This window comes from Salarias fasciatus, chromosome 13, assembly GCF_902148845.1.
Source record: "Salarias fasciatus chromosome 13, fSalaFa1.1, whole genome shotgun sequence".
Taxonomy (NCBI): Eukaryota; Metazoa; Chordata; class Actinopteri; order Blenniiformes; family Blenniidae; genus Salarias; species Salarias fasciatus.
In genome coordinates this window covers 10,261,003-10,279,917 of record NC_043757.1, presented here as the reverse complement: position 1 = coordinate 10,279,917, position 18,915 = coordinate 10,261,003, and the positions used below count along the sequence as shown (strand labels likewise).

The following is an 18,915-nucleotide window of genomic DNA, read 5'->3' as shown; positions in this document are numbered from 1 at the left end:
CAGCTAGACCTCTGTTCTGCTGCGTTGATGCTGGACAGGACAGGTCAAAAAAGAAAAAAAGTCCAACTTTCTTTGAGTTTTCATTCTGTGTACCCCCGACTTCTTTTATGCATACTATGTGTGCGAAATTTTGTAGCTGTAGCTCAAATAGGATGCAGGCAAGGCAGCAGCTACCATTGAGAACACAACGTGTGTTATAAAAAATTTGTTAAAACACTGTAGTTTTCTGATTAGGTCCACCAGGTTACAAGAAAAAGCAATGCAACTGTTCAAGGCAGCCAAACTAAATCACGACGTTTACACTGGGGGCTTGCTCCTTTTTGCTGCAGGGGGTGCTTTCGACATGGCAGGTTGGGCGTCTCCCTGGCTTGATATGAGGGTCCCCCTGTTTGTCGGGGGCTGGGGCAGGTGCTGGAAGGACAGGCTTTCTATTTTATGATGTTTTATGTTTTAATACAGCACTTTATGTTGTTGGCTTTTTTTTTTTTAAATCCGTAAAGTACTATAAATATAAAGTTTAATTGATTGATTGATTGATATTTTGCAGGTGGTGCTATTCAGGCCTTTTGGCAGTCATGTGTATTTCACCCAAAATATCTAATTTTTGACTGATGTGTGTGTGAAGTTAAATATCTTTTGTGGAAATGTTTAGGGCGTCAAAAACACGGTCTGCTATGGCAGGACAATTTTTCAGGTTTTCTGATCAATCCCAATAGGGTCCTTACACTGTCGGTGATCGGACCCTAATTCCAATGCAAAAGAGTGTTCAGTTCAATTCAGCTTTATTTATGAAGTGCCAGTTACAACATAGTCGTTTCTAGACGCTTTTTCAGAGAAACTCAACAGATCCACATGAGCAAGCATAAGCGACTGTGGAAAGGAAAGTGTGTGCTATATGCCCTGCCACAGCCAAGATATTATGACATGTAGGATTTCAAGTGGGGACACCAAAGACTGTCTTAGCAACTCAACCTTAGTGTAGGTAAAGCAAGAAAGTGAAAACTCTAACCTCACTGAAAATGTAAACTTTGTTCTAAAATCACATTGTGACCATACAAGTGAATTGAGGCTCACAAAGTCACCAAAACACGAATAAAAAAAAAAAAATCGGTAACACTTTATTTGAAGCCCCCCTGTATAACACATTATAAGATTTACATTTATAAAGCATTATAATGCCATTATAACACGTGTAGCTATTCTTATAAACATTCATAGATGATCACAGTGCCAGGACCGAACCCTAACCCTAATCCTAACCCTAATCCTAATCCTATGCTGTATAGTGAGTTATAAAGCATTGTGATCATGTATGAGTGTTTATAACTACTTATAATGTGTTATACCGGTTGCTTAAAGCTAGGGTTGGCGATCTTGGAAAACTAGCATGTAGCACGAATGTAGCATCTCCCCAAGGCTCCGCCTAGCTCCGCCCAGCTCCCACCCCATTGGAGGAGCTCCCGTTGGGAGGTCGGACACACCCGCTTACATGCACGAGCACCGCTGTCCTCACGCTTCGTTTCTTCGTTTTTCTTTATTTGCACTACGCCAAGTTATGGCGCACTCACCGGTAAGTAAACCCCCAAACATTCTTCTCTGCCATTCTGTAACGACGCTCTGTCCTCCTACGCTCGCACTGAACCAGGGTCAGTGCACGCCGTTGACATGTACGTGCAGGGGGCACGTCGAACGGCGAAGGGATTTGATTGGTTTAAAAAAGGTGTCCCAGCAAGACTATTGGTTGCTGTTTTTCCCATTTTACTCCTGCTGTAGATAGTGGATATTTTCCGCTCTACTTTCAAAACACGCTATGAATTGCTTCCCATCGGGTCATAAAGACCATTTTAACCAGTATTTAAAAAAATGTATCTCATTCAGATCGCCAACCCTAGCTTTAAAGTAAAGTGTTACCAAAAATTCTTATGTTTTATGCTTGATTTTTGTTGACACTGTAGTACACAAACGTCTGCAGGCTTATTTGAAGCTCGACCAGAGCTACTGCTTGCCTCATCCTTCCTTGTGCTATAAACATACTAAGTTAGAAACCAAGGTTTTAGTTTATCCTAAAACATGTATTCCCCCCCCCCCAAAAAAAAAAAAAAAAAAGTCACACAATTTTCATCATGAGTACCTGTATTGGTATTCAAATTGATTACAAATCTCCATGATATGAGTGTGCGAAGAGTTTCAGGTTCACACACATAGTTCAACAGGTGAGGATCCAGATTCTACAGAAAGCATCGGGGTCATTGCCGTCGCAATGGTAACCAGAAACACAGTGATGCAAGTCTGCATGATGTCACTGAATAAATCTGTCGTCCATGTCCTCCGGGTGTTTTTGTAACCACACGAGTTATGTGGGGGTTGTTTTGCACTCCGGCTGTGACTAAAAAGCTGGCACAGCTCTGAAAATCAGAAGAAAACTGAAAGGAGGAAAAGGGTTTGTTTTGTTTTTTTCTCAGCGGAGTTTATTGTTTGAGAATAAATGAATTGAACTTCATGGAAGCATGTCACAGTGAGTACATGTCACAACAGAGGAGTGGAAATGCTTCACATGCCCTTTGGAGAGAGACAGAAGCAGAGGTAGTCGAACTGGAGCTCGGCGCCAAGTGATTCATCCTGGCAACACAGACCTTCAAACACTGTTTACACCAACTGCGCTATCCCCGCTGAAAGACTTCAAACTTCACCTCAAAACCTTTCCTCATCAGCTGTGGAGGCAAGAGTAGTAAATATACGCAAAGTCGTAATCAAATGCTTGAATGATGATTGCTCTTTTATTACGAATTCAAGGTCTACAATGTTCTTCTTATAAAACCTAGTCTGGAATATTACCATATGTATTTCTCAAAACAACACAATATTGGCAAATAGCAATCAAACGTGATCATATTCAGAGATTATTTATCAGGGTTGTAAGATTTAACATCCAGTAAATCGACCCCGTCGGCTGGTCAGTTAGGCTTTCTTCCACTTGATACATTTATTTTTACTTGACCATTGAGTTGTGCAAGTTTGTTTTAAAGAGAAAATATATTAGTTATAGATTCCCTTTGTTGTTTTTGAAGACCATCATTTCAAGGAATGTTCAACAAGTCCTATTAAAAACAGGTTTTCTATTTTTTAACTAAACCCTGGTTGAGCTACTTTTAAAACAACTTTTAGAGCAGAAAGTGGTTTATTCACACTTATATTTACTTTTGTTGTCTTTACTACAACCAGAACTGTGTGTATTTCATTTTACAGAAGACTTCAAACTAACTGTAAAAATTAGCACCTCTTTTAGCTGAAGTTCTCCAGGCATTTTAACGTAAAAGCAAAGTATTTTTACTTCACGATGGTGGTTCTGTAGTAATTAACAACTCGTTAATGGTTAGTCAAAGACCAAAAGGTCAAGAGGATGGTTATAATTCATCATCAGGTAAAGAATCTCTGTATCCAATTGACAAAAGAGACATCTAAAAGTTTCTTCACAGTTTAAATGTTAATCTCATGGAAGGTCGATGTGTCATTCAGACTCTTCATCTGGACACCTTGAAGATCTTTGAGATTATTTAAGTTGTGACTAAAGGCAGCTGATATGGCTGGAAGATGTAATCACCAGCATGTGTAATGAGGGAACGATGCAGGAATGTAAGTTTTCATTGAGTCTCCACAGCTGATTTGATGAGGTCTCTTCAGCAGGATAATAGCAGTAGATGTAAGTTTAGTGAAATACATGCAGATATATTTTTCCGTTTTTTTTTTTTGTTTTTTTCTTCGTTGTCTTATTTAATTTCTTTATTTTTGTCATTTCCATTCACCTGGGGCTCAGGCGTGGGGATATCAAGCAGCAATCGATTCTGTATACACATCTGAACAAAAATCACCAATTTTATACTGATTAAATAGATTTTACAACAACATCACAACTTATAAACCAACTTTGCACACGGAGTGGAGTCAGGCACAGAGGTAGTCATCCCCAAACGCTCTGTCAGAGCCACAGTGTGGAGTGGTTACATCCTCAGAGTCATCTGGCCAAGACAGAAAGGTGTTTCTGTATATCTCTTATATCTACCAATCAAGAGCACAATGTCCCTTAAGAGTGTGCAATAGGAACACCAACGAATGTGAAGCAGAGCAACAACAGCAGAATCACAGCACAGTAACATCTCTACACAAAGCATATTGCATGTAAATCTGCACCATCCCATCATTAAGTGACCCGAATCAGACCAATCAGAGGCCTCTGCAGCCATTAAGATTCATTATTTATCTTGTTAATGGACAAATGAATGCTAACACACTGCCATTAATGTTTTGTGGATGCAAGAGAGGGAACGTTCACAATACAGGAAAGCACTACTCATGCTCATATATATGTGCTTTAGATTTCCTGGTAAAGCATGTGCTACTGAGAAGCTATTCAGATAAATTCAGAACTGATGGATGTAAACATGGTAAAACTTTGCTTGGTGCAATATGTGATGCTGGTCTGCTTTTTCAATATTCTGAATTCATTTATTTTTACATAAAAGTAATAAAAAAGAGAAGAAACAAAAATACCATGCTCTCATGTGCTTCTTTCCAACAAGAAATGAAATGAAACATTGGTGAATTGAAGTTTTGTGGGGGTTGATGTGCTTAAATTAGCATTTTTCAAATGTGTCCATGTGGGAAAATCAGAGAATTTAATACAAAAATAAACTACCTTAATCTGCTTTGATAAACTCTGTTTTATTAATGGCTGCGTGCAATTATTTTGAAAAGTGTATTGCATTCACACAAGCATAATGACACTAGCTTTTTTTTTTCTTTTTAACCCAAAATAAAGGAGACACTTTAAAATAGTGAGACGAAGCCGTTCAGCAGTGACACGTGTAAAAGGTTAAAAGTCAGTAAGAAAGAACATAGCTGTCTTAGTCCTATTAAATTAGTTTGGTGAATTTATTGACTTCAAAATAATATTGGAGACATATGTATAAAATAAAATTTTAGGTTGAAATTTAAGTATGTAAACATGTGCTGGTAATTTATTAGATGAATTTATATTGGCATTTTATGAAAATGTAGTGGAAAAAAAACATATTTTTTAGTCAAATAAATTCATGTTGCTCACAAATAAAACAGAATCCACAATTTTTTTGTTGCTCATATGAACGTATCCTAGTAATTTAATAAAATTTGATGTTTTTTTTTTTTGTTTTTTTTTTTTTTAAAGAGAATGCAAAATGCCTCTGAATCTTCGAAATAAAAAACTGAAAGTAGAAGAAGAAATTTGGAGTTATGCCATGGGGTAATTTTTTGAGAAACTAATTTAAAATGAAAATTTGTTTTTAAAAGACACTTTTTTTAAATGAATTTTTTTTAATTATAGAAATAAAGAAGTTTCAAATAAGTTTTTTTTTTGGGGGGGGGGAGGGGTGAATTCATGAGTATAAACAGTAGCAGTCTATAAAGAATTACCAGATTTCAAGAGATTTCACATATTACATGTTTCAAAAATCAAATTTTTCTCGTCATAAATTCTGAGAAAATAAAAACAAAAAGAAGGAAAGAAAACAATCGTTATCTATAACTCAACTCGGTTTATTCTTCATTTCTGTAGTTTGTATGTTTTCACAGTGCAGACACCAACCCCACATGCTGCGTCACTCCTTCTGTGCTTTCCTCCAAAGTATATAATGTTTCGGTACAATTTAAAACCTCTGTGTAAAATAAAAAAAAAAGATTTGTGAATGATACACGCTAACCTGTGAGAAGCAGTCTTTCCGACGACCTCCACTCTGTCCAGCAAAGTAGAAAGTAATCGAAACAAAACAAAAACATGAGAAAAGAAGACGCAATATCATCACGTTCACCCGTCACCAACCTCCTCCCGCCGGGGCGTAGGCACAAAACACAAGTTATGGAGAAGACCAATAACCTGAACTGAAAAAGCCGGTGAGGTTAAGCACAAGCTAATGCTGCTGAGAACGTTACTGTGGGAGGCCTGAACGGGAGACAAATCCCTCCGTTCCCCTCAACGTCACACAATCATCGTTTCTCTAAATTTTTCTGCTTGGCAAACAATGTCACATTTTCTTGTGCTAAAACCGCCTTTTTTTTTTTTTTAAGGTTTGCAAACATTTTCTCTATAGATATAATGTAAATCACATGACAAATACTGTGCAAACATTAACGCCATCGTACAGCTGCAGTCAGTGCGTTCTCAGTCAATCTTTACTTCTTTTTCCACCGAAATGCTGAGGCTCCACTGACTGTCCTGAAAAGTCTTCGAACTGAAAAATCTCACTGTCAGCATTAAGACTGCGGGTAAAACAGAAACTTGGAAGTGTGACCCTGAGTTGGTGCCGGCCGTTGGAGTGGTGAAAATGTTCAAGAAGCTGCTGACGGAAATGAAGCCAATACATTTTAGCACACTGTGCATATCGTGTCCGGCACACCTCCATGTGTAGCAAACCGAAATCACAGCAGGTGTTGCAGGATCAGGCTTCTGACTGAAGACCACGGCATCGTGTGTTTGCGCGTGTGTGTGTATGTGTGTGTGTGAAAGAGAGAGAGAGAGAGACAGATAATGAGGAGGGAGACTGATGCGTCGTCTCGTCAGTCCCTCAGTGATGTCCCCTCCTCCTCTTCCGTTATCTCTTCCGTCTCGCAGCACCGCTGGGTGCTGGTAGAAGAGGAGGAGCAGGCGGGACGCTGACTTCCAGGTTGAACCTGACAGCTCGGTGGCGCTCTCAAAGGGAAGTCCTCCAAGGCAAGGCCTTCACGTCCTCAGCTTCAGGATGACCGTCGCCAGGATGAGGAAAAACGTGTTCCAGCCGAGAGTGACGGCGAATCCTCGCCACACCATCATCCGAGACAGACCCCAGCCTGGAGGGAAGAATTATATCTACATTGAAAATGCAAATAATGGCTGCAGAAACTAAAAGTCACTTGAGCTGATGAGTTCAACTCAAACAATGCAAATTATCCCTATCTTGTATTTTTCTGATCAAAAATTGCAAACTGCAGGAATTACTAATTGATCGAGGTGTTAATGTTGTATCTCTCCTAATTACATCCACACTGTGTTCGAGTCCTGACTGATGCATTTGTCTTAAAAACATGGGGACAACGGTATCTGAATCACTGCAATGTATAAAGAAAACCTCAGAAAATGACAAGATCTATTTTTAATCATGCAGTCAACAAGTCTCATAAGTCATACTAATCCATCCGTCCATCCTTCTGGGAGGAACCTTAAACCACTCCCAGACCAAACCAGACATCAGATCTCTTCAGCGGCTCCTGGGCCAAAGTCCAGCCCTCCTCCCAGTTGGAGGTGGCTGACAGACCGCTAATGGAAGGCGACCAGTGGAACACATCCTGATCAGAAGTCCGAGCCACCTCAACCGGTTCCTCTCAGTGTGGAGGAGTGCTTTGACTTTCCATCATTCCTGGATGCTTGACTTGTGGGGAAAACTAATTTTAGCCACTTTTAGATGTAGGCCAATGGGTGAATCCAGCGCCAATACTCAGCGACTCCGTCCCTGCAGACATCTGCCAGAAACTGCAGTCTGTCTTATAAAACCTCCTCATATCATTTGTGGGATCCCAACACACATCAACTCCTTGACCTAGAAAAGGCTCTTTCCTCTACCTTTCCTGGATCGTGGTCTATTGATCTCCAGAGCAACAGATGGTGCACCCTGCCCGGGAGAGGGTCACCAGGACCTACACCTGCCAGGCATCATGTCAGAGACCACCTCTATGTGGTCCAAACCCTCAAAGTCCAACGTCTGGGAGCAAAACTCTGGGCTCCTGCAGCAGAAACCGCTGGCCATAATGCAGCATGTATTATGCAGGAAACAAAATCGGCAGCATGTAAGAAATACTGACTGATTTAGAAATCTCTCAGTTGTACGTTGGACAAATTGTTCCATTACCACAACAGCTGCAAGATATTTAGCAAATCGATCCTCATTATCGTCTGCACATGAGGATAACGAAGGAGGCTAAAACGGGTGTCGGCATGTAGCAGAGGTTCAACCTCACAGCAAGCAGAAACTGATTGAAGTTGAAGTTTCCAACTTTGAAAAAAGTTTCAACCAATCTCCCAAATTGAATCTGTCGATTTCTGCCCGCGTCTCATTTTCCACTCAGGCAAACACTGCAGCTTTAATAAACTCAGACGACGACGACGACGACGACTTCCTGCGTGTATCACGTAACACGGGGACAGATCGTGTTTTCATCAGGTGTCTTTGTTCAGAGGTCAGAACCAGGAGAGGAGACGCTCCAGCGGGATGGGTTACACCGGATCCAGGGATGATTAAACATTTAGGCGACTGGCTGCGGCCGGCACGCCGACACAAGGCACCGACACCGCCGGCGCGTGGCGTTATGAAACCGTCGCACAGCGTGAACATGCAACGTGCGCGTTACCTCTGTACATGATACAGCGGAGGGCCTCGGAGGCGTAGGTCTGAGGCAGAGCCAGGCTGAGGTAGCGGAGGGGATACGGGATACACTCCACAGGCCAGATGATACCTGCATCACAGGGCAGCAGACATGCGAGAGGTTAAAAATACACCCAGTTTGGAAATGGATTCTCCTATTTTCGATTGAGATTTCATGAGCAAAAATACAGATTAATCTGAATTAAACAAACAATTCATGAGAATTCAAGCAAAAAAAGTACAGCTGGGCTGTCAATGCAATCCATAAAACTTAAAAGCCAGCTGGCAAAAACAAACGCTGAAGCATTGTCAAACCTGTGAAACAAGCTGAGCAACCTCTTTTCTTTTTAACAAAAAAACACCATTATTTAACACTAAACTGACACACAGAGCGCAGACTGAATGAGAGTTTGAACTACTGTTCTTCGTTTATGGCGATGAGGAGGATTTTTCTGGGAACCTTTCAAAGCGTTGAAAGTTTTAGAGCCCTTCACCATAAAAGCCCAACCATTCATCTCTGCAGCCAACAGGCGGGCTCACGCCCACTCCAGCACCACATGAAAGAGTTTTTAATCCACTTTCTTACTTCAATAATGCTCCAGTAATCGCACACCCACCGGCCTCTCGCACACGTCTCTCTAACTGACAGTGTTTTATAACGCTAACCGCTGAGGATGAGGTTGGGGTAGAAAATGCCCAGGGCGGCCTGGTTGGCGCTCTGCTCGTCGTCGATGGCGGACGAAATGACGAGACCAAACGAGATCCCGGTGACGCCCTGCAGCACGATGAGGATGATGACCAGCACCAAGGAGCCTTCGTTAGGCATCTGCAGAGACACAGACAACAAGATTGTGGAAAATTGGGTATTTTCATGCATAAGCAGTTATTATTATTACTGAGCTGGGTGCCACCCACATTTGTGTGCAATTCTTTACTTTCAAATGCTCACTATATTTTCATTATGTTTATCAGAAACATCTGAAAAGGCTCTTTGAACTCCTTATTCACAGAAAAAAAGAGATTTTTCGAGAAAACAATGTTTTTCATATGAACCTTTGTGCATGAAACTATTGTTGTAGGATGACAGTATTTGTTAAATACAAGAGTTTAAAATGAGGTTAAAGCTGTCCATCATGCGTCTGACAGTAGTTCAGGGATGAATCAGTGGTGAACCCTGCTGGGGAACATGAGAGGAGATGAGAGGATGAGATCAAGAAAGAGGAAGAGAGAGATCAAGAAGGAAAAAACCTGCTGAGACACAAGCGGGCTGACACTGTGCACTGATCTGCAGCCAAAAATACCACAAAAGAAACGGAAAGAAATGTCAGTGCTGATTCATTCTGGTTCTGAATAAGGCAGGCAGAGGGGAGGAGAGGGCCACAAGGATGTAAAACTACTCAAAACAATCCAAAAACCAGAAGAAGGCCTGCGAGTTTCAGCTGATAACAATCCGTGTGTGTGTGTGTGTGTGTGTGTGTGTGTGTGTGTGAGAACCTCTGCGGATGTGTGTCTCTACTTGAGCGTGTCAGCGCTCCCCTCGGTGTGTAAAGACACCATCCGTCTCCCCTGACAACGCGCAAAAATAGACCTGCGCCAGGAGGCCGCAGGACCACTGGGTTGCCACAGCAATCAGGGGCTGTTGTGGCGATCCCGCAGCGATCCCTGGATACGGACAACGCAGGAAGTGATTTATGGAGCGGTGGTCTCTCTGGACTGCAGCGCCTTAATTAACACACGTGCGCGTGCACAGAACGCATGCGCCTGCTCGAAACCGAAACACACACACACACACACACACACACACACACACTCGCAGACACTGAAATATGTCTTCTACCTGTATTGACTACCTACATATGAGCAACGATGATCAATACTGAGTACGGTTTGTAGTTTCCACATTAAATATGAACCCGTTGACCTTCAGGGTCTCACATGAGACCATCGAGGTGATATTCTTTCTGCCCTGGCATGCTGCGTGTTATTTATAGGAGGTTAAATATTTTAAATATTTAGACAGGAGGAGCAATTTTGAGACGTTTCACTGAAGTAATGATTTTATTTACACTGTCAATGTCCAGAGTTCCAGTTATTTATGTGTAATAAAACTCAGATGGAAAGCTCGCATAATTGTTTTAAATGAGCTAAAATTCTCAACACATGTTATTACTGCTCTGCAGGAGAAAAAAAAACTCTGAAGTGACAAACATGTATGTTTTTTGCTCATCAATGTTTGGTGACTACAAGAGTAGCTGCCAACATGAATGTGACTGAGATGCATCGGCATTAAAACCAAATATCTGAAGATGTAATAAAAATGCAAATAAGAGTAAAAATAACCTCCCAGCTCAGTAAAACATTAACCTTTGGCATGTTGAAGCTGTTTCCTTCACGACAATCTCACTCAGCACAAACCGGACCATGTCAGGAATGTTGCGGTCTTTTAACGGAGCTATAAATGACCTCTAAAACAGTCAGCATGGCCACTAAAAATAAATAATTATCAAGCGTGAGCATTATGGTCTTCTGTGGAAGTCAAGCAGGATTGACTCCGTCGTCCGGCATTGACGTAACCGTGAAGAAGAGACAATGGAGAAGACGACTCGAACCTTGAAGACGAGCAGGATGAAGAGGAGCAGCATGATGATCTGGACGCTGATGACAAACAGCTGAGAGAAGAGGTGAGCCAGCATCGTCTCCATGGAGCTCACGCCTGACGGACACGGCGAGACACACAACTCATTTCTATCATTTCACACACCAAAACATCGACACACACACATATTTACACTATTATAAGATTACTGATAAGCTATAGGGGATCAGTTTAGAGAAAGTTATTCATTTATTCTGGTTATTTCTAAAGAAAATATCCATTTCTATAAATATTTGACCAAAACAAAGAATTTGCCTATCAGCTGAAATATTCTTGACTTTTGGGGAATTTGTGAGAAAAATAATCAAGAGAGTTTATGATTTAAACTTGAAGTAAACTAATCGTTTCATTATTATGAAAAAATACTGTATAATAAAGTCTGTCTGTTTCCTCTGCTGATAAATTGTCCCTGCTGTGATCTTTGCTCCCTCTGCTGGTCAGACCTCAAATCACAGATATTTAAGAGAAACACAAGACATGAACTGACCAAATGTTTTTAAAGCCACTCTACTAATCTAGCCTTACAGAGTGCTTAAAAATGTTGTTTAGTTTACTGTTTGCAATAAATATTATCTATTCCAGATGCACAGCTTGTTTTATAATTATATTTATGTATAGAATTTTCACTGTGTTTCACAACTGTACAGTACATATAATTGATTGAGCAGTTTTCATTAAAATATTCAGTTTTTCACATTGTGCTTGTTGATTGTAGAAATGACCTGCTGTTGAGTTATATCATAGAAATAATTAAATTAGATAATGTTGGAGAAAAGTGTTCATTAAGTGTAATTTCTTGCTTTTCACACTTTCAGATTAAAATTTGAATAAAATTAAGATGTGCCATTAACATTCATACACTGGAAGGCGTCGTCTGTGTTGTGTGAGACTCATTTGAACATTTGACCTTCGACTCCTCACCTGCGACCCAGCATCTGTCTAGAAGGCCCTCCTTCCTCTCCAGGACGAAGGACAGCGCCGTCAGGCCCACGGCCAGATAGAAGGTGATGCTGGAGAGGCGGAGAGGAAGAGGACAGGGACCATTACTGGATCCATCACGCAAGACTTTATACACAGTCTGAAACATTTACTCTTGAAAAACAAGCAGATATTAAACACGTGTTCAGCTCCACTCTACAGACCTGAGAACAGCTCCCGGTGTCACAAATGTGGTGAAGTCTGTGTTTTGGCTGCCATAGATTGGCTCTTCAAACTAAAAAAAAAGAAAAAAATTTTTTTTAGAAAATATGACACAAACTGCTCCACACCGTCTCCATTATGTTCTTCCTCACCTTTATAGGCAGAGCTGCCATGTACGCCATGGATCCCAACTTACTGTCCACAAAAGCCTACAAGATAAACAACAACGCACATTTGTCATCCTTGTTAATGCACATTACTAAAGGATTTTTTTTTCTTGTATATGTCACGAATCACCATGTGCATCAAATGCACAAACATTTTGAAGGTTTTTGCATTAAGTGAGTCATTTGTTTCTTACCAAATATGACAAAATTCCCTTTTTTCTGAATTGTTTTAGAAAAATCCTGTTGTTTTCACCAAACACCAACACTTTCGACAGTCTTCATGGCTGGCTTACATGCAAATTCAGACTCCATGCATAGCTGTGTGATTACAAACACTGCTGTCCTCTGCTGTACAGCCCTGGCTGAGAATTACGTTACATTTTCCAAGAGGATAAATAAGAACAACATCTACTTTTATTGCAGAACAGTGTGCGGTTCATGTGTTTTCTTTATCGTTTCTGTACTTCATAAGATCTTCTCGTGGATTTATTCCTCTGATGCACTGGTTTGGGCCCACGGGCTCTGTGTTTGACACCCCTGAGCCAGAATGTCTCCGACTGATGCTTCCAAACTTTATTTGGTCGTCACGGATTACGCTGATTGGTCTGAGTCATATTCCTCTCTCTCTTTTTTTTTCCAAAATAACTTTGATGGTTGTTGATGTCGGAAATTTGGTCATCTGATTTTGGCTATTTTTGACAGATGTGGAAATTGTGAAGCAGTACGAAAAAACCTGACAACAACTGGAAATGACAAACTGACCTTTGCAGCCCATATGGACTCACTTTGCTCACTAACAGATGTACTGTTTTAATGAAAGCTGTGTTTTCATGAGGATTCTACTTATATGAGAATGTTTTTTTAAAGTTTTCATCAACATTCAGACAAATCTCCCGGTTTGGACTGTCCTGCTGAAACTTGCAGTGCACAAAATGTGCATGAAAATTGCTGGCAGAGTCCTGAACGACCTCACTGACCAGCACAAAGTGAGGTCTGTGAATAAATGGATCCTGTCAAGATCCGATAAAAACACCAGTTCAAGTTTATTCCTACCGGACTCATTCAGTGCCCTGGAGCAAAGACCAATTAAACTACTGGTGTTTGAACATGAAAAACAATAAAATTTACATTTGATCCTGTTTGAGTGGATCTGCTCTGAAGAAGTTTTTAAGCCATTTAGGACTTCTTCTTTATCATGGAGAAAGGAGGATATTAATATCAGCAGATACCAATGGTTAGTCACAGAGACATCATCAATCCCTCTGATTGAGTGTAATTGAAAATCCAGCGTGTTTTCAGACAGTTCTGAGTCACTGTCGTACCTGAAAGGCCTCGTGCAGCTTCTTCTGCAGCATGAGGGCGATTTGTCGATCTGGAAATAAAAAAGAAAAGAACTTGAGCTTTTCAGGTAACATAGATGATAGTTTATAAACAGGCATCCTTCCTGAAACCTCTCATTTCCACACTCACACCATATGAAGCACAAGGTTTTTAAAACTGTGCTAACGAATCAAACTGAGAGAAAAAAGCCTTCAATCTATTGATAATGATGATAATGACGACCTTTTGCAGACATCAAACGGTGAGCACTGACAGAGGATGAGGCTGCCCTGCCGTGTCATGTTGTTGGATCTTACTTGTCAGGTCCAGCCACACGTGCACCGATCCTCCATCGACCACGTCTCTGGAAACCTGCCGCTGGATCATCCTGCAAACAGGATTTCCATTAAAAACGGTTGAATGTGTGTGTTTGTGTGTGTGTGTGGCTTTGGAGACATGCTTACATTTGTTAAATCTTATTGTAACTTGTCTGAACAACAAGCTGTTTATCTCAGAGATTCTCATCTCACATCTCCAGGTGACAACTGTTGCTCTTAAAATAGGAAGTGGACGATTTTCACTGCAGCTGAGAAATGCTGCATTTGCAACTCGAGAGTGAATGTCACAACAGCTCCTATAATAGAATAAAATAATAAAATGAAAAAAACACCTCAGAAGAGAAATTCTACTGAAGTAATGATGTTTCTTCACATTCCGTTTTATGTTTTTTGTTTTTTGCACTTTTGCTCTACGTTTCATGGATTAACAGAAATTTAAACCTGAAATGTTACGCTGAAAGTGTTAAATGGCAAAATTACACAAACTTACTGAACTGTCGAATAGCTTAAAATTGATAACAAAGTCAAAGCAGATAAAACGGTATAAAAACAAAAAAACTATTAAGAATAGCTGAAATGTTGGAAGTTAGCAAAAATAGTACAATAGCATAAAACAGTGAAAATTATTAAAATGTCAACAAATCTTTATAAGAATTTATTTATTGTTAACTATAGTTTATATCATATATTCACTATCAGCTATAGTTTTATTGAACACAACAATAGAATTAGTTTTTTTTCTCATTTTGAAGGTGAAACCAGTTTCATTTGGTGTAAAGTAGGAAAAAAACCTCAATCCTGTACTGATGACGGCTTAAACCTGACTGCAAAACCACCTAGAAGATCTGTCATGTTTTCATCCCACAATATTTCATGACATAAAGGAGAATTAAACATATCAGTGCTTCGCTCTCAGTTGTTCTTTCATCTGAAAACACAACGGCAGCAACTCGCCTGACAAGTGACCAGACCGTCGAGCGGGGAATCAAACGCAGAAAACACCTTGCGCCCTTTGGCCCAGCGACTCTGACTCACGCCCACATGACTCGGCTGTTAGGCGAGTCGCAGTGCGGCCGATTCAAAGTGACTTCATGTGCGTCACGGTCGGAGGGAGGGTGACGGGTGGAACAGCGCAGCAACAAAAGACCGTCGTTCTTTATATTCAGCTTTAACAAAACAAAGAGCTTTCACTGGAGGAATACTGGGAAACAGCCTCGCAATATTCAGTTTTACTGCGAATGAACTTATGATAACTTATGAATGTTAAAGTTTATTACCACAACATTTAAAAATACCTGTGACAAGTTCAACACTGGTCTGTACTGAATGTACAAATAAATATTTATTAAGGCAGCTGCTCCATCAGACTGCTATTAGTTCCAGCGCCTGCCTGTTTTATTGTGGGTGGGATTTTTGCTTTGGTGCCATCGCTGACGCACATAAACACAGCTGTCCACGATCAAGACTGCGTTACAGGTTTGTAACTCGAAAAGCATCCATCTAGACTGCGTGACATGTTGTTTAGAAAAAAAACTGCCTCAGGTGAGACAAATGGGGGGGAAGAAGAGCCTGCAGCGAAACAAAAATAGCAGCGTCTGTTTGAGAGTCACAAGGTAAGGAAAGGTCAAAGCATGTCAGGGCAAGTTGAGACATGACAAATAAACATGTTGGACTGAAGCGGTAAACATGCAAGCTTTGGCCCAACATGTCAGGGACATGCTCTGTGTCAGTTTCATATAGAATCTTTCTTCAAACGTCTGCAAAAACGTTCACGTCACAAAGACTCAGAGGAAGTCGGCTATTTTGGAAAACGTGGCAGGCGTTGGATTTTGGCTTCTAATCGCTGATCAGCAACGATGAGCGGACCCATCCAGTGCTCATCGTTTCTGCTGTTTCCACGTAAACAGTCATCTTTGCTGCGTAAATGCAAAACATTTCTGAAAACTAAAAAAAAATAAAAGGAAAAACAATGTGTCTTCAACCTGAAAAATAAATTTCAAAGTCGTATATTCTATTTGAAAAGCATATCTGAAATACATGTATTATGAATTTCTGTCTTGAACTCAATCTAGTCTGAAGACACAGCAATGGAGAGTGTTTCTCAAAGTGTGTGTGGAAGTGTGCCGGCCGGCTCAACGCTGCTTGCAAGTATTTATTTTATCGCAGTATTTATGTTTCCCTTTCAGACTCACTTGAAAAGTGTTGCTGTTGCCTTCTCGTGAAAAACAGCAGACTTGCTTGCAAACGGCAGGAGGACGACTTTATTTTTCTTTTCTCCGAGTTGCTGACCTACTTCCAGCCTCCACTGTGTGATTACAGAAGTTGACACTCTTGTAGAGTAGATTTTCCTTCTTATGTAATGTTAAGTAGGATGAAAAGGTTGAACTTTTCAAGCGTGGGCCTGAGGAGGTCGTTATAGTAAAGGTAATCACGGCAATCGCTGGAAAATCTGGAGTCTACAGAGGCCACAGCGATGGACTCGTTTGGCCCATTTCAGCCATGTTCTACTAATTTCTAAAAATAAAGAAAGAGAGAGACAAATGTTTACAGGTGGTTCAGTGATTCTGTTTTTGATTCTCTCACCGTTTGGTCAGGTAACTTGTGAAGTTCTGTCCAAAGCCGATGACTCCCCAGTACTCTCCGTTATAGATCCCGTCCAAAGCTTCTTTGTGAGACAAATGTACCTGCAGACAGAGAGAAAGCAGCCTGACTCACCACGCTGCAGCTTTCAGGGGTTTTGTACAAAATCAAACTGACCACACCTCGTTGGATTAGATTGATTTTTTTGTTCTTGTGTCAAAATTAATGATTAGCATCATAATATGCCCGGAAGATACTGCCTGATTAAAAATGTCCAGTAGGAGGAGCAGGATGCCAACCCTCCAGAACTGTGAAAAAACTTGCTAAATAGATATTGTACACAAATGAGCCATTTGTATTAATCGAAAGCTTTTTTCCCTCATTTTTTGCAAACAACTGTAGGCACATCTTTCAGCATGTTGAAATACTATCATGCTCTGTAATACAGACAGAGAATCTTCCTCTAATTTCCCAGAAAAGAGAAGTTTAAAGAGTTTGTTTCACTGTAAGCAGAAGTGAAAACCATTTGCATAGAGTCAAATAAAGTTCAAGAAAAAAAAACACACACACTGAAGTCTCTCAAAGCTCTGACAAAAAAAATACCCTTAAAAAAAACATTTCTGCATTTGCCACTGAAGCTTTGCAACAAGAACAGAGTCAGTGTGAATTTCCCCAAAGTTTTTCTGAAGGTGAAACTTAAAAAGTGAGCAGATGTAAAACTGATAGAATTTATATTTGAATGTGGCGACATGGTGTGTGTGTGTGACTTGTATAATAGGAATAGACAGCGATGGTCCGTGTTGTGTTTCTGTGTGAGACTCTTGGGTACGAGCACGCACCTGGTGCACGCTGGAGTTGTCCAGGAAGGAGAGCAGCGAGTGGCTGTAAGCAGAGGAGGAGGTCTCGTTGTTCACCACGGCCACCTGGATCCCCCTCGGGTCTCCTCCGACGCACAAACAGATCAGAGAGATCTGGATGACGGGCAGCAGGAACTGGAAACACAGCGAGCTGCGGACGCAGGAGAGACACGTTGACGCCTGTGGAAAGCCTCTGCTTTCGGTCGCTGCTCTGCGCTGCGGAGCGCGGCGTACCCCGGCATCCTCTTCATCCGCACCAGGGTCTTAATCATCAGAGCGGTGATGTTCCTCCACTTGGGCAGCACGTGTCTGGCTCGCACCTTCCAGTCGGCTGATCACACACAGAGCAGACACGCTGTCAGGGATCGCCGAGTCCCGCTCATGTTTAACATCAGGACTCGTGCAGCTCGGGAGTTCTGCTTCAGAATTAAAAAAAGAGAAGTAAAGCTTTTCCTGCTACCTGAACATTTGGGAATTTCGTCTGTAGCTGCAGGTCCGATTGCGAGAATGGGCTGACTCTCGTCACGCCCGCTGTCGAACGACTGGCTGTTTTCTAGGGGCCCGGTTCCCTGCGGACTGGAGCCACGCTTGGAGCCGACCCGGTCCGACGTCTCGCACAGCTGCAGGAAGGCGTGCTCCAGGGTCTGCAGCAGGAGGGAATGGATTCCTCAGTTTATCAATACTCTCACAGCCACTTACACACTTTATGTGTGTGTATGTGGGATTGCTTTTAATATGCAAAACGAAATTACAACTATGTGGCCACAGAGTTTTAAACCCTGCAACACATCAAATCAGCAGAGTAAACTCTCACAGTTGACAGTTCAAACTGAACTGACCGTCGCACTGTGCTGCTTCATGACTGCTTCTGGAGGGCCTTCAGCCAGCAAGCGACCATTCCGCATGAGACCGACCTGGAAAACAGACAGAGGACACTTAAAAAAAGGGATTTCATTTTGACAAAACACCAGTGGAAATGGAATACAATCAGAGAACACGTAATCAGGGCAGGAAGGGGGAATCGAACCGCCATCCATTGGGGTTAGAGATGACCTGCTCTTCAAACTGAGACTCAACTGCTTTAACAATCATATGAAATGAATCAAAGAGCAGCTGTGGTGAGTCAGTTGTCTCAGAACCATTGAACATCCTTGAAAGTTTAAAGTACATATGCACAGTTAAATATCATGATCATATTATGGATCCAGATAATTTCTTATAGATTTTGTATTAAGAACATGATCCAGATCTCTCCTAAATGCTTTGGCTCTCCTGAGCCAAAGCATGTTAAATTTGAGACGTAATTAATTCTTAATTTGCAAAATTAAGTAAATCAACAGCCAAAGTGTTCATGTGGATTCTGGATTGAGCATATGATCACAAATTCCCCTGTATATAATCTGCTAGTTTTCCAAATAAATCAACAAATGA

The 18,915-nt window shown here is 41.2% G+C and overlaps 1 protein-coding gene across 3 annotated transcripts in view; it reads right to left on the bottom strand.

Moving 5' to 3' along the window:
- Positions 1-3,784: 3,784 nt before the first annotated feature.
- Positions 3,785-18,915, bottom strand: part of abch1 (ATP-binding cassette, sub-family H, member 1) — a 29,093-nt gene continuing 13,962 nt past the window's right edge. For all 3 annotated transcript variants that reach the window (XM_030107235.1, XM_030107236.1, XM_030107234.1), the window contains exons 7-20: positions 18,324-18,398; positions 17,945-18,128; positions 17,719-17,815; positions 17,467-17,635; positions 16,631-16,731; positions 14,027-14,097; positions 13,712-13,761; positions 12,375-12,431; positions 12,225-12,295; positions 12,004-12,092; positions 11,036-11,139; positions 9,093-9,252; positions 8,413-8,517; positions 3,785-6,858 (exon numbers count right to left, since the gene is read on the bottom strand). In XM_030107235.1, the coding sequence (XP_029963095.1) occupies positions 6,752-6,858; positions 8,413-8,517; positions 9,093-9,252; positions 11,036-11,139; positions 12,004-12,092; positions 12,225-12,295; positions 12,375-12,431; positions 13,712-13,761; positions 14,027-14,097; positions 16,631-16,731; positions 17,467-17,635; positions 17,719-17,815; positions 17,945-18,128; positions 18,324-18,398 (1,440 nt within the window). In that variant the 3' untranslated portion in view covers positions 3,785-6,751. The remainder of the gene's footprint in view (positions 6,859-8,412; positions 8,518-9,092; positions 9,253-11,035; positions 11,140-12,003; positions 12,093-12,224; positions 12,296-12,374; positions 12,432-13,711; positions 13,762-14,026; positions 14,098-16,630; positions 16,732-17,466; positions 17,636-17,718; positions 17,816-17,944; positions 18,129-18,323; positions 18,399-18,915) is intronic.